A 14,228-nucleotide genomic window follows, 5' to 3' on the forward strand; every position below is an offset into this window, starting at 1 on the left:
TTCAAAGCTTTGACAAAAGCAATTTCTAACTAAGGCAGTTATTTTAACTGTGATTTGCTTATCAGCTGAGCCTTTTCTGTGGGAACAAGTTGATTGCTCGCATCACTAGGTCGGATGTTCAGCCAGCTTTCCAACACTGGAATCCTTGTAACTGTGGATGATCAGACTAGAGTGAGGTCAGTGGTATCCCTCAAAAATTATAGTTTGATGGTTAGAACCCTTGATAAAAATCTCATTCAGTTCCTCGTAAGTTTGGATGGCAAGAATACTGCCAAAGCACAGTTTCGTTCTGGTGGGTTTTTTTTCTTAGTCCTTGGAAAAAAATTTAAGATATTTACTTTTCATCTAGCATTGTTCAGACGCCTCTTCACTGATGACCTCTGAAACATCTTCACTACAATGCTGTTGCTCAAGGATTTCCTGAATCTTTGCCTCTACCTACGGCTCCACGAAAGCGCAAAACGCAGTGTTTAGGGTAACCAGAGTAACATCAACTCGTCTCTGCTTCTGTGGACTCCTGAAGTATACAGCTCTGTACGTTTCACTACATACCAGCACTGAAACAAGAGTATCAGAGCTGCTGCTGCAACTTAACATCAGTGGCAGCTCAAGGGATAGAAAACTTCACACCATAGATGTTTATTAATGTTCGTGTGTATACATTAACTATGTTAAACATTACACTGAATGATAATACAGTTTCTAGCTCAGACACAGAGTGCAATGCTATCTTGCTACTCCTATCTAGGGAACAAAGGTCATTTCAACCAACAGACAGCAAACCCAGCGCAAATTAATACCCACATACCCTTGCATGTAGATAAGCCACAAGTTTATTGAACAAACTATGGGCAATATGGAAGCGTATAAACAAATCACTGTTTAGATGCATAAATGGTATGGACGTAATCATGTCTGTTAATAGGATACAGTTTGAAAATATGCCCAAAATAGTATCAAAATATTTCTGTGCTATTTTAAACATTTAAAAACCATTTCAACCTATTTCCATCCCACTTATTAATTCTGCTTGGCTTTAAAATTAAAGCATGCTCCTCTTCCCCCCCCTCTAGTTTGTGGAAGAAACGTACTGCCTTTGGAGCTGTTTTTAAATGCTATTTCCTGAATTAATTCAAATTTCCAGATTAAAAAATGGAACCATTTGGAACTGAGCTGCATTTTACCATTCATGAGCTAGCAGTCTGTCAGTAAGTCATAAAACTAGACAATATGTATAAGGTCACTCTAATGATTCTCTTTTTTAAGTTTCTGGTCTGTGTACGTTGCTGCCTCATGACAGTTGCCACTCAAATAACAATACATTCAAATTAAAAGACAGTGTTGTAACTGTATGTATTATGGTTAATTTCTTTACCTACTCTTGCATTAATTTGTGTATTTTAGTGAATAAAAAACATTTTACCATACTATCGGAAAAGACATCTCCGTTTCATCATACAGCTTTACTTCACACCTCTGACCTTTTCTTTTGTCTGAAGTCATAAAATACTTTGGTTCCCCAACCTTTAAGAAGAAAGACAAGCAGTCACTTTTCTTCTACTAGGAGTATAAAAGTGATAATCTAGAAAATAGAAGAGTTAAAAAAAGGGTGGAAAACACCCTGTAGAACAGTAAAAAAAAAAAAACAACCAAAAAACCAAACCAAAACACAACAAAACCAAAACCAGGTGCACCAGTAAAAGTTTAACAACAGTAATTTTACTTCAAGACAAAGGGACATACTTTATTTAACAAAAATCTGCAGTTTACGTATTTTCAAGTTATCTACTGCTTGCACATCCACGATTTCAGAAAGACAACTGATGTAGGACATTTCTATTCCCTTAATTTCTCCCCTCGTGTTGATGAAAATCTTCAGTAGCTCGTATGGTTACTGTAACTCAGCTGAAGTGACTGCCAACCTAAGCAAACAAAACCAGTGATTCCTGTCCACTGTGAGTCCCAAAATCCATGTTCACACTTAAGTCAAGTTACCCAATGGTACAGTAGACAAGCACTACTCTGTTGTGGCTTCTTAACTTACTGACATTACAGCTGCAAGCACATTAAGAACTCTTCCATCGAGGCTTTGTCCATTTGCAATGATATCACCCAGCGAATAATAATCCTGAGGGTCCTTGACAGGCAGGTGCAACAGAGAAAGTAGTTTGGTGTCCATTTCATAACATGAAGAAGTTTTAACGACGGAATGATTTTCACTGAGCAGTAATTTGTAGGAACTAGATAATGTGCACAAAACAAGTCACATCGATCAACATTTCACTCACCAATATATTAACAGTATAAAATGTTAATTCAATTCACATAAGAATATAACTGCTGATTTATTCCTCTATTGTTTTCGCTAAAGATACGGAAACATTTGAATTAATTTGTTCTAAAATTATTTTTAAAAAATTATATACTTTACTCTTATGGAAGACTTATCATGTACTTTATACTTATTTAGAATTGAAATGCTAGCAACATGCAATACATATTTGTAAGTCTTTCAGCCCTTATCAACCACTAAAAATAAAATAAGTTCTGAAATGTGTGTAATCCAGGTAACTAGGATTTGGCATCATGACATAAGACACTATTACAGTCAGACTGGACTTCGTAAGGTGCTTTCAAAAGTAATAGCGCAATGACCTAAGTAATATTTATAATGCACTATTAGCCAGTGGAAATAAGATATTTAATATATTCTGGATAAATATATTTTACAAATGTTTATGAAATCTATAGATATAGAGGATCTCTCTTCCCCGGTGAAGTTTCTACTTGACATTTGTTCTTTTACTTCTGTCCATTTAGCCAGGAAGTACATAGTGCAACTAACTACTACAGCTATATATTTGCTACAAAGGTTAGAGATGATCAGTAAGCAAGAACACAGAACTGCTAATTTGCCAATTTAATGTGCACATATGCAATATTCTTATGACTGATATTGTTGAGAGATAATAGTGGTTTAGTTTAAATAAGTATGTTTTAATTAGAATAAATTACTTAGGGTTATAATATGATGTGATTTATGCTGTTTACCTAGCTTTACTTGGCATGAGTAGCTAGATTTGCTGAAGCCTTTAGGCTGCAATACAGTTAATTTTCTTAGTAATTTTCCTAGAAGCTGGTACAGTGCTGCGTTTAGTGGTTTAGTATGAGGAAAATGTCGATAACACACTGAAGTTTTGGTAGTGTTTTCCCTAAGTCTGGGACTTCTCAGTTCCCCACGTTCTGCCAGCGAGTGCACAAGAAGTATAAACTAGAAGATAAAGAGGGGACAACCATCAGCAGAGACTGCAAATCATCAAGATAAGAGCAGTCACTGGCCGGCCTGCCTGGACACAGAAGAAGAATCCAAGAAGGTATGAGAAGACCCCAGACCAAAAATCACCATTAGACTAAAAGACGCATGAAGAGCGTGTGAGGGGCGGGTGTAGAGATCACAAGGGTATCATTCTCCAGGGATTCCTGGCTGACCCTGGCACTGAACCTTTCAAGTAAATTGTTTATTTTTATAAAATCCAATGCCTGAGGCTCTGCTGCAGGATTCAATTAAGAAAGAAACACTAATTAAAGAACAGGTGTATTAGTCTATCTTTACCTAACATCTGCACCTTAGATATCTAAGATAAGTTAAAACATATCTAAATTAAGACTTGCAGTGTTAGTTTCATATACCAGTTCAAATTGTTCATTTTAGAAAACAATTTGAGAGAATACACCGAAAGACAATGTATATACATTGCATGACACGAAACAAATTACAGTGCTTTACCAAATGAGTAACATAGCATTACAGCGTATTAAAATACCTTCTAGATAAACATGTCATGTGAATGGATTTTGATAAGAATACACCTTCCATAAAAGAGTCATGTCTGATAAAATACTTTAGCAAAATCAAATCAATTTTCAATAATTTTAGTAGACTTTACTCAAATAATGAAATTGACTCTGTTTAATTACAAAGAGCATTATTACTTTACAACAAAACTCCAAAGACCATTTTCTGACTAATATATTCTCTTTTGAGATTATTTGACCATACATGGTTGAACACAGAAAGGAAGATATGCTACATAAGATGACTAACCCCAAATACTTCTACCAATTGCATGCTGCTGCAATCAGCTGGCAACTAAAGCAAGTGTCAACTTTGATCTTCCTGGAAAGAACTACCAGTTTAAATTTACCTAGGAGTTACAGGGTTGAATTTCTCTTCCCTTTCCGCTTCCTTTGACTGAACTAAAGGATTTTCAATAATCACTAAAATAAAACATTGATAAGTAATGTTAGAAAACTGAATATAGATACATATAAGGAGAAGTGGTTTTAAAAATGGTTGCTTTCAAGGTTGATATGGAAAGGAGAAGATACGTGCAGTAACTACTGCTAAATGTTTTCATACTGAAAAACGTATCTGTCCAACAGCTCCTATTACAGCCAAAGTCCCACAGGAGTCCTCAAGACATTGAATGGAAACAAAATGACACTGAGTTCTTGTGTGTATAATTTTCATAGTCATAAGCTTTATCCAAACACCCTGATCTAGCAACCGTGAGCAGCAAAGTCTTTCTATAAACTTAACAAGATAAAAGCACATACTATAAATAAATACAAGATTTTTGTTGTGTTTTGATGAACAGTCATATCTATAACTAAATGAAGGCAAAGAAAAACACCAAACTACTTTACAGAGTTTATTTTTTGTTATTTATAAGAACTGAATATAACGTAAGAATTTAGATTGATTAACTATAAGTAAGTTCTGGGTGGTTGCATTCAGTGGATTTTTATCTGACCTTTTTGTTGACGTATTTACTGGTTTTGAATTTAAATCTTATTCCTTTCCTCTTTATATTTAACATAACTGAATGATGTTTCCAATTAGACTGTTTTCTGAGTCCTCAGAGAAAAATATAGCAAAACCACAAACACATAACTCTGATTTACTGGAAAAAAAACACATTCAAACAGCGACATGTTAAGAATAAACTCCGGCTTACCACAGTCACCAACTCTAAAGCTTTCTGAAAGTGATCTAATATATTCTTCTCTGCCCCAAGAATTTACATTTATAAAATAAGTTGGTGAATCACGAACAGTAAAACTGAAGGTGTATCTTTCAGACCCAATGTCTGCAAAAATAAACAGCACTATTACAATTCATTAGCACAGCTTGATTTCAATCTAGAATATGTGTGTAAAAACTGTAATTTTGAGGCTTTCCTGGATTTCTGTCATGAATTTACTATCAGCAATCTGGTGAGCACCACTAGAGGTCAGCAGACTGTTCAGTAAATACGCTGGTGCTCATGAATGGGGGTGGCTACAACCCACGCGGTAGTTGTACCTATACCACCCTATCTATGTATCACTTAACTTTAGGCAGCACCATATAAACTTACAGCTCTAATGCAAGAGTAGTAAAAGAAGCGTACGATGCTACATTCAAGGCATGGACAAATATAAATAGGGCCAATGCACGAAGCAATGCTATGAATGAGTGTACATCCTAGCCCAAATTTTGTAGTAGGTAGGCTGTCTTAGATGGCTGTGCCCATACATGAGACCACCACGATGACATACAAGGCTGCAGATCACAGGCAGTGTCACTGCCCAGAGAGTACCAAGGGGTATAACTGAATAAAACAAAGCATTTCCAGCTCCATGGTTCATAGTCAAGAGGGTATCAGTCTTGGAAATGCTGCACCGCTTTTCTCTTACAGCTAATTAACAAAGCTTTCCATGGATCATACAACATTATGCAATATGTTATTTTCAAATTATCAATGAAAACTGTCTAGTGATCTGCATATAGTAAGCATAATCTGACTGTAGTTCCATGGAGGCATGAGCACCACATTTTCAGACTATGTAGAATTGTTTCTGGTGACGATGGTGACTTCCTTCTAAAAATTCACCACCAGAGCAGCTCGGCATGGTGACAATGCCAACAGAATAGCTGAGCAATTCACACAGAGGTGGAATGGCTCTCTAGGACTGGAGATGCTTCCTAACAGCGTCTCTACAAACCCCAGCTGTAGATATGTTATTTCAATTTCCAACTAATGCTGTATTAACAATGTATTATTTCCATTTTTTCTTTAGGAGTGTATGATAAGATGAAGTTTGGTACTACGCAGACCAGAAATTACTTGTTTCACGCCTCAAGATATCTCCCTAACATTTCTGTTTTAAGAGAGAGTGAATATGAAGGGACCAGAATCAATTCCAGCAGTATTTATATAATAGTGGGTTCATATAATCCTGAAACACTTCCATGACAGAGTTCTTCCAAAAAAATTCTAACTGATAAGGTTTGGCCAAACTAATGCTGCTCTTTTATCTCAATTCTCAAACACACACTATTTTTTTTGTGCATTTTTATTCTATACATTTTACACTAAGAACTCTGTTTATCATTTAAATATTGATTTCGGTCATCTATGGTAAATTATACTATATAAGAAAATGAAGTAAAAATAGCTATAAAAGAGACTGTACTTTTTCTGTCTGGAAAGCTTCTGACATCTGTTTTCCCAATAACCACACCGATTACATTCTAAAAAATAAAGAGATTATAGAATACAAGTATTAAACACAGATGTACAGGATGAATTAGATTTCATGGACTTGTACTCTACTGATGATAATAAACATATTTCTGACTGGTAATCATTTTAATCTATTTATTCCGTAGTACCATATGAACTAAGGACTAAAACATAAACATACAATTTTACTTTAAGAAAAAGAGTGACTACTAAAAATATTAAAAGAAATACATCTGTTTCTGTTTGTAAAGACAATGGGAGGACAAAAGTTCACCCAAAACATTCACAGTTTTGGCTGTTATACAGCAATCTCTCCTCAGGTAGGCAGCAATATTGTTGTTTCACGCTCTCTACACAGGTCTCAGATCTCCTTAAATGCACCATGAAAAGTCTGGACAGGATTTACTTTACAGTTAAGCGTCCAAGGTTTCCCCTGCTGTCAGCACCGAGATACATACGTGTACATCCACAGGAAGGGCCATTTATCCTATCCTCATCGAAGCAACATACATTTCTACAGGTGCCTCTTTCTTGCTGTCTGTCCCTTAACTGACTACAACAGGAGCTTAAGCAATGAACTTTTTTGATGATTCAAAAGAAAATTAATCTTATTCTGCTTTGCTAAACCTTTAATTATTATGCAAAAGTATCCCAGTCTTGATTGTCAAACAAAACTACTAGGAGCAAACACACAGAGGAAGAAATATAGATATACGTATATAAAAAAATATATGTATTAATGATATATAGCTGGGGGGAGAGTTGTTTGGTTTGGTTTTTTTTAAAAAAATGTCCTCTTCATTGTGAGAAGAGAGTATTGCAGTGCTGGTCTGGGAATTTAAGAAGGTTATGAAATTAAGAATTGAAGAAGCAATGAAAGTTGGTAAGGTAACAAGGACTGGAAGGAGAGACTGACATTGCAATATTGCAAAGGTCCTTCAAAACATGGAGTGCCCCACATCTCTTCCACTTCATGTGTGCCCTTACTTGCAGTACTGCCTGACGTTCTCGCTCAAGCAGGGGAACCCCAGCTGTCAGCTAGCAAGGGGCAGCATAACAGTTTAAGAATCAACACAGGCTGAATTTTGCACCCATTCACAAAGCGATGCGACCTGACTGACTTCACCATAACAATATTGACATGCTCAAAAATTAGATCTCGTGTTCCCAGTTTACTTTGAATCACTAGATGGAGCAAGGTAACTGTCTTATCCTACACTGATGGAAATGAACTCATTGAGAGGACGTATGTGTAAAACACTGTAATATCCTAGTTCTTCCCATTTTTCTAGGATAATATTTTCTATCTGTCCACAACATGTAGTAATTCAGGATTTTATTTTTCTATTTTTGGCTTTGTTTCTTGAAAAACAAGCATTTCAATTAAATCAGAGTGCAACATACCCTGGATCTCACCACCAGTCAGAAGAACTGACATTAAGGATGACTCTTTACAAGAATTAAGCCGATGTAAATCCGCCATTTCCAAAAGAGACCTCCCCTGTCCCTGCTGCGAATATATTCACCTCTCTTGTATCAGCGCTAAGCCTGCACAGCAAGCTGGCAGAAGGAAGTGATCTGGCTGGAAAGTATTTGGGCGATAGAAAGAGGGTAGGAAAACTTCCATTTCCTTGATCAGCTTATTGTGCAACTACACAAACACTAGTTTCACCAAAAGAGGAGGAGCGGAACACGCCTGCAATGAGGAAGAGAGCCATACTGCCTTTTTTGGCAGAGCATTGCTTGAGGCTGCTCAACCAAATCACGAGACTGCAGCATTAACACACTGCAAGTTTCTTAGACTTTGATCTATTTCACGTTAAAGAATAAACTGCAAAGTAAAAAAATATGACATTTTGATACTTCGAATGATGTGTGCTCAGCTGTTTTAATGTCCTAAACACATACTTATCACTCTATCATGATATACTAGTGAATTACTTTTTTATAAAAATACTTTCTTTACTATATGTTACTAATTGCAATACTCAAGATTAGTGTCAAATAAAAGCTTTTAACTGAGTGAGTGGGTCCATCAGAGTAACTGTGAGTGACAGATTAAATTTACTTTGCTGGAGACCAGGAGTTTATAAAAAGTTGGAAAGAATATACAATACCACTGTGAGGACACATAAAACTCCTTCTCCTTGTGCATGCCTTTTCTGAGATTTCTCTTTCATTTGTTTAAAATAAATGAGAAAAAGGGCTAAACTGTGCCCTTCCCAAATAAAAAGCTGTGGAAACAGGAAAACTCTGTCTACTTTACGCTGCACGGGGAGATAGGACTGTAACACCGCATCACAGCCCGCAGTGCATCTGTGTGGAAATGCTGCCTCTCTGGTTTGTTCTCCAGCTCCCAGCAGCACTGAACACTCAGAAGATCTGTTATCGCTAGTGGGCTACACAGTGAAGAGTGGGAAATAGTGCAACAGGGTATAACATAGCCTTCTCCCTCCCATATTAAAACATCATCGTGGAGACTAAAGAATGAAAAACTGTGCTCCCCAGACTTCCTATTTTTCATTCAACCATCTAAAAGCCAAAAGAGAAAAACACTGAGTTTTACAGCACAGTCCCCTGTTCAACTCATCCTCCAGTGGTGATGGTCCTCACTCATATCAGGACAACAACAGCAAACAAACAACAACAACAAAAATCACACTCAAACATCTGTATGAATCTACCAACTACAAAGCTTTGCTGTTTGTTAAGTTTACTTTTTGGTTCATCCTACTCTCCTGTACTCCCACGAGGAAAATTCTTAGCAAAACCTGCTTTTTGTTCTAAAGAAACAGAAAAGATCCTACCTGACTTGTAATTGTGAGATTTTTATCCAGTTAAAGCACCATGCCATTCAACAAGAGTTTTGTTTCAATATTTAGCTCAGAGGGATTGAGCACACAAGACTGCAGGATCGGGCCCTACGTTCATAGCTTGTAGTGAAAGACTATTGTAGGTTACAGATGTATTGTGACTACATAATGCTGACTCTGTACATGTCTTTACTAATTCACCATCCATTTAGAACATTACAAAGAAGCCTCTGATGCTTTCAGGCATTGAATTGTCCAGTCAATATCTATAGTTGTGGTATCCACATACTATGGACAACAGCAGCATCGATTTTCATTTTGCTGGTTTATACACAAAGAAGGTAAGGTACTTTATATCTAACAATTATACTAATGCTATTAGTATCTAAATACACATCAATTACATAATTTTGCAGTAATATAATACAGTCATATACAATTCCATTTGAGAACAAAAGTACTATGTCTATGAGACTTACAGGACGAGCAAGATTTGGATGCAGATCTGAAAGTGCAACAAAGTCCCGTGTTGAACTAGAATAAGCCATTCTTTATCTGTAACTTGAGAAAACTAATTTAGATTTTTTTTTTTAAATCTGAACAAATCACTTATAACTATTCATAGTGACAATAACAAGTTATTTTTTAACACAAGTGTTTTGACCTAAATAGTATCTCTTTTCAATAAAAAGCATTTCAAGCCACCTGAAGTAGACAATTCTTTCTTGTTTGTATTTGGTGAGGTAAGTTATGAATTTTACTACTCTACCTGTGCTTCTTAGATAAAGGTCTGTAATATTTATTTATTTATTTATTCTGCATTAAATGACTCCATTAGCACCAGCCTCTGAAAAATATTTACCCTCCTTCTCCTGTCTGGGAAGTCCAACTGAATTTAATGAGGCAGTTCATATATAAAAGGCCATTTACATAGGTGGAAAGGAAAGCATTGGGTTGCAAACCACCTTAATTGAGGTGTTTAGTATTAAACTACATTAAAATGTGAGTTCATTCCTTCCTCAAAGTAGAAAAGTTTTGAATTTATTAAAATAAAAAATTTTAAAATCAGTTATTTTCAGGTTGCCAACATAGCATTACTGCCCATTCCTGCGAGCTACTGCGCACTCAAGTCCTCTCTATTGATGCCAAAGTCGGGCCATGGACGCTTTGTTAGCCCATCTGAATGCCTCTTATTATTTCATGGGTACCCTCAGAGATATTACTGATATTTAGCAAATAGCTGTCAGATTCTAATTTTTTTGTAAAAGGAACCATCAAGTTGTCTAAATCTTAATAACATTTAATACGAGAGAACTGCTGACATTTTTCAGAGGATGCCAGTTCAAACTTTATAACAAAAGTCTTGAATGGCCTTCATGGTCTTTATACCTGGCACCTTGTGTGAGAATTGTTAGTGGTTTTGTTGGGCATTAGTATAATGATCTGTTGAACACACTAGAAAAGAAATAGTCAGTCTATACTTTAAAGATGTAAGCAGTTATCTGAGAACAAAATGATTTCTCTAAAAGAGCATTTCAAACTAAACTCTCACAGAAAGATATCCCAAATTTGCCTTACAAAAAAACTACTGAACAATGGGGCCCTCAAACCTATTCCCATCCCATTATATGGAAGAATTCACGTTTGTTTATGCAGGAAAGTCACCTCGACCACCCCTCCAAGGCACATTAATATTCTTGCCTCAAAAGAAGTTAAATATTGTTAAGTGACATACCTCACACCACAGCTGAATCAGTTTGAAGAAAACAGCGCTGGGAACACATTTATCAGAGGAAGATTATAAGAGAGGCGATTTAGGATTTAAAACACTACAGGCCCTGACAGGGGAAGCTGCAGCGTGCACTCACCCCTCAGAGGCAGGGGCTGAGCTCCCGAGGACACCCGAGGGGACTTTCTCTCACCACCGCCCAGGATCAGACCTTCTTCTGAGAGAAAGGACAACATGGAAATCACAATAAATAAAAGCATTGAAGCTTTTGGCACCACCACCCCATCCCAAACTGGTGTCTATCACCAGATAAACTAGCATCCCCAAAGCCAGGCCAGGCTCTACACTGCAAAGAGGTTTTTCTTGCGTGGGCCCATCATTATCCTTATTTCTTTCCCTATCCAAACCCGAGCAACACGTGGTGGCCGTCCCACGCAGGCAGGGACGACATCAGCTTGGAGGCTGGGCAGGCAGGAGCCCTTACCACAGCCAAGGGGCGTCAGGGGAGACACAGACCGGCCAGGATGGGAGCACCCTGAAAGGAACCAGTGGGGTGCTCAGGACAGGGAGACAAAATGGCGGCGAGCACCGTGGGCGGGAAAAGGGCTTCGTGCCCTCTCCCTGTGAGTGACCTTCCTTCAAGGGCCAGCGTGGGCCTGAGGGTGGCCAGGGCTCCATGCAGTGGGCACCGGCCACAGCCCTGGGGCTGCCAAAAAAAAAAAAAAAAAAAATCACCAGAAATTCAGAGTTTCATGGCTTTCACATACCTGAGGACAGGCGCTCAACCCAGAAGGATCAACTCAGAGCACAGCGCCATCGGCTTCAGTCAGCGAGCTCTGCGTCAGGCCCAGAGCTGAGGGTTTAGAGCTTGGATTTCACTTTTTGTGAGTCCTCTGATCTGCGGGGCTCTACCCCCGACCCCCGCTGTCGCTGCCCCGTCGCTCCCTCTGGGGCAGCAGCTTCATCCCGACACACACCAGGTTTCCCCGGGTAGGATGTTAATTTAAACCACCTGATTGCATCTTTTGTTTGCTGATCTAAGAAAACATCTGTATTTTCTTGCAGTGCTACTCCACGGCAAGCCCTGGAAGATTTTTTTCCTAACCAAATATGTTCAGCAATATCACTAGCGGGTCTCAAGTCCCTGAACTTAAGAAAGCTTAATGAAGCACCAGCCCTGGAGTCTAGAGTCAGGCTTATTCTGCTCCACTTATAAATGCACAACACACCAGCAAGACAAAGCAAATTTCAGAAAGCTTTGGAGGATACATTCCCTAAGTTCTCACTTTTTTTTTTTTTTGCCATAGCTTTAAGGCAAAAAAAAAAAATGCAGCCTGTATTTTATAAATGAATCAAAATTTATGGTTTAAGATATTATTTGTATTGATTTGCACACAGAAATCCTGGGGTTTTAGGCCCTGCAGAAGACTGGAGTGAGCCATTTTGTCCATTTATATTGCGTATAAAATTATTTTTTATAAAATCGATACTCTTCACTTTTGTATCATAAAAAATTTTACTCTTGGTGAGTAATTTTATGACCTCAAGGTCATGGCTATTGGAGTTTTTAGTGTAGCCTGACAAATTCTCTGTGTTGACTCCGTATTACAGGATCTTTCATTTCTTCAATTAAACAGCTGAAAATGGATACCACCTGTGCTCTCATATTTATTGTGTCACTAAAGTCCATGATAATTACACCGTGCTGATGACAAACGGCGTGCCAGAGAACTGACAGCCTGGGTGGGTTTTTTTTTTTAGGTCACCTTTTATACGGTATGATACATGGATTTAACTTTGTTCCATAGGTTTGAAGTCTCCAGTAAACAGAATGAGGTAATTCTTTTTATTAGTTCTGTTGTTTTGATTATCTCAAACTAATAAGCAAGCAGAAGATAACAAATGTGGCGATGGGATCCTAATTGAATGGGAAGGAGAACTTACATGCTAGCTGGAAAATGATGGCAAAGGTACAGGTCTCATTTTTACCACCGTGACTGCAAGGTAAACCAGGAAAAAAAAAATGAAATGAGATCTGTGGGGTCTCCAACACTGCAGATGGTGATAAAAGTAGAATCGCAGACCATGGACTTGCAGGTGTTGAGCTCATCTAGTATCTCAGCAAGGTTTTGGTGGGACATAAGCACCTGCTTAAATGGAGCCTCGCTTAACCAAGTGGGATCCTGCGCTGCTGCCCAGCACAGTCACTACTTTCATTAAGTTTTGTCCAGGTTGAGCTTGCTTTTCTCCCACCGGCACAAAGGACAGGTGAAACACGACACTGGCAGCATCCCCAGCCCAGGGCCACAAGCTTTGTTTCATTTCAAAGCCACCAGAACAAGGATGCTGTTGTGCACTGCTCCTCAGCGTCCCCATAGCCTCAGCAGACGTCTCATGATCGGGTGGTTTTGCTTTGTGGTTTAGTCCCACTCACATTTTCAATGCATCTACATTTTGAAAAAAAGCTGCTTTTTACTTTCCCATGATAGCTCCTGCTAGGGAGATGTTATCAGGACCGGCATGAAGAGATGCACCGATCTGGCCACAGGCAGAAAGGCAGAGGATGAGACCTGAGTTATTTCCCTGGAAGATATCATTAGATGCTGAATTTCTAACTTGCAGTTACTAAGATGAGAATTCATTTGATTGACGTACCTGTCTCAGAGTGATGCTGTGACTTCTGGCATTTGTATGGCACAATGGGGGACAGTCAACAGCTTGGACTCCTGTAGGTTACTATAAACAAATAACATTTTTATTGGTGCTTATAGTAAACCAATGACTAAACTAAATGTCTCCCGATAATTTACAACGTCAGCTGATTCTCCAAGTTAGGAATTTTTAATAAAAACACTGAAGAGAGCCTGCAAAAACAAAAGTTACTCAACTTTTACTCAGCTTTACTCAAGCTTTCCTCCTCAATTGACCTCAAAGCAGTCTCTAAAAGAAAACAGCATCATTATCTCCCTTTAACAGCTGGAAAAACAAAAGAAGGACTGAAGCAGTTTCCTGAGGGCCACGTACCATGCGAGGACCTGCTCCCCTGTCCAGTACTAGCACCAGCCCCTGCGGGAGGGCAACAATATTAAATTCAGTGTTTTTCTGATATAGTGCTTG

General features: G+C 38.2%; 1 protein-coding gene and 1 long non-coding RNA gene across 2 annotated transcripts in view; one reads left to right on the forward strand and one right to left on the reverse strand.

The window, feature by feature from the left end:
* LOC141748039 (uncharacterized) overlaps positions 1-2,026 on the forward strand; it is a 9,688-nt gene extending 7,662 nt beyond the window's left edge. The window contains exon 3 of the long non-coding RNA XR_012588883.1: positions 350-2,026. This is a non-coding gene — a long non-coding RNA (uncharacterized LOC141748039). The remainder of the gene's footprint in view (positions 1-349) is intronic.
* Positions 1-9,930, reverse strand: part of MEIOB (meiosis specific with OB-fold) — a 13,797-nt gene extending 3,867 nt beyond the window's left edge. The window contains exons 1-6 of the mRNA XM_074599390.1: positions 9,862-9,930; positions 6,520-6,577; positions 5,019-5,150; positions 4,206-4,278; positions 2,045-2,240; positions 1,424-1,524 (exon numbers count right to left, since the gene is read on the reverse strand). Of these exons, the coding sequence (XP_074455491.1) occupies positions 1,424-1,524; positions 2,045-2,240; positions 4,206-4,278; positions 5,019-5,150; positions 6,520-6,577; positions 9,862-9,930 (629 nt within the window). The remainder of the gene's footprint in view (positions 1-1,423; positions 1,525-2,044; positions 2,241-4,205; positions 4,279-5,018; positions 5,151-6,519; positions 6,578-9,861) is intronic.
* Between the last annotated feature and the right edge of the window lie 4,298 nt (positions 9,931-14,228).

The sequence above is a fragment of the Larus michahellis genome, chromosome 8 (assembly GCF_964199755.1).
Source record: "Larus michahellis chromosome 8, bLarMic1.1, whole genome shotgun sequence".
Classification (NCBI taxonomy): Eukaryota; Metazoa; Chordata; class Aves; order Charadriiformes; family Laridae; genus Larus; species Larus michahellis.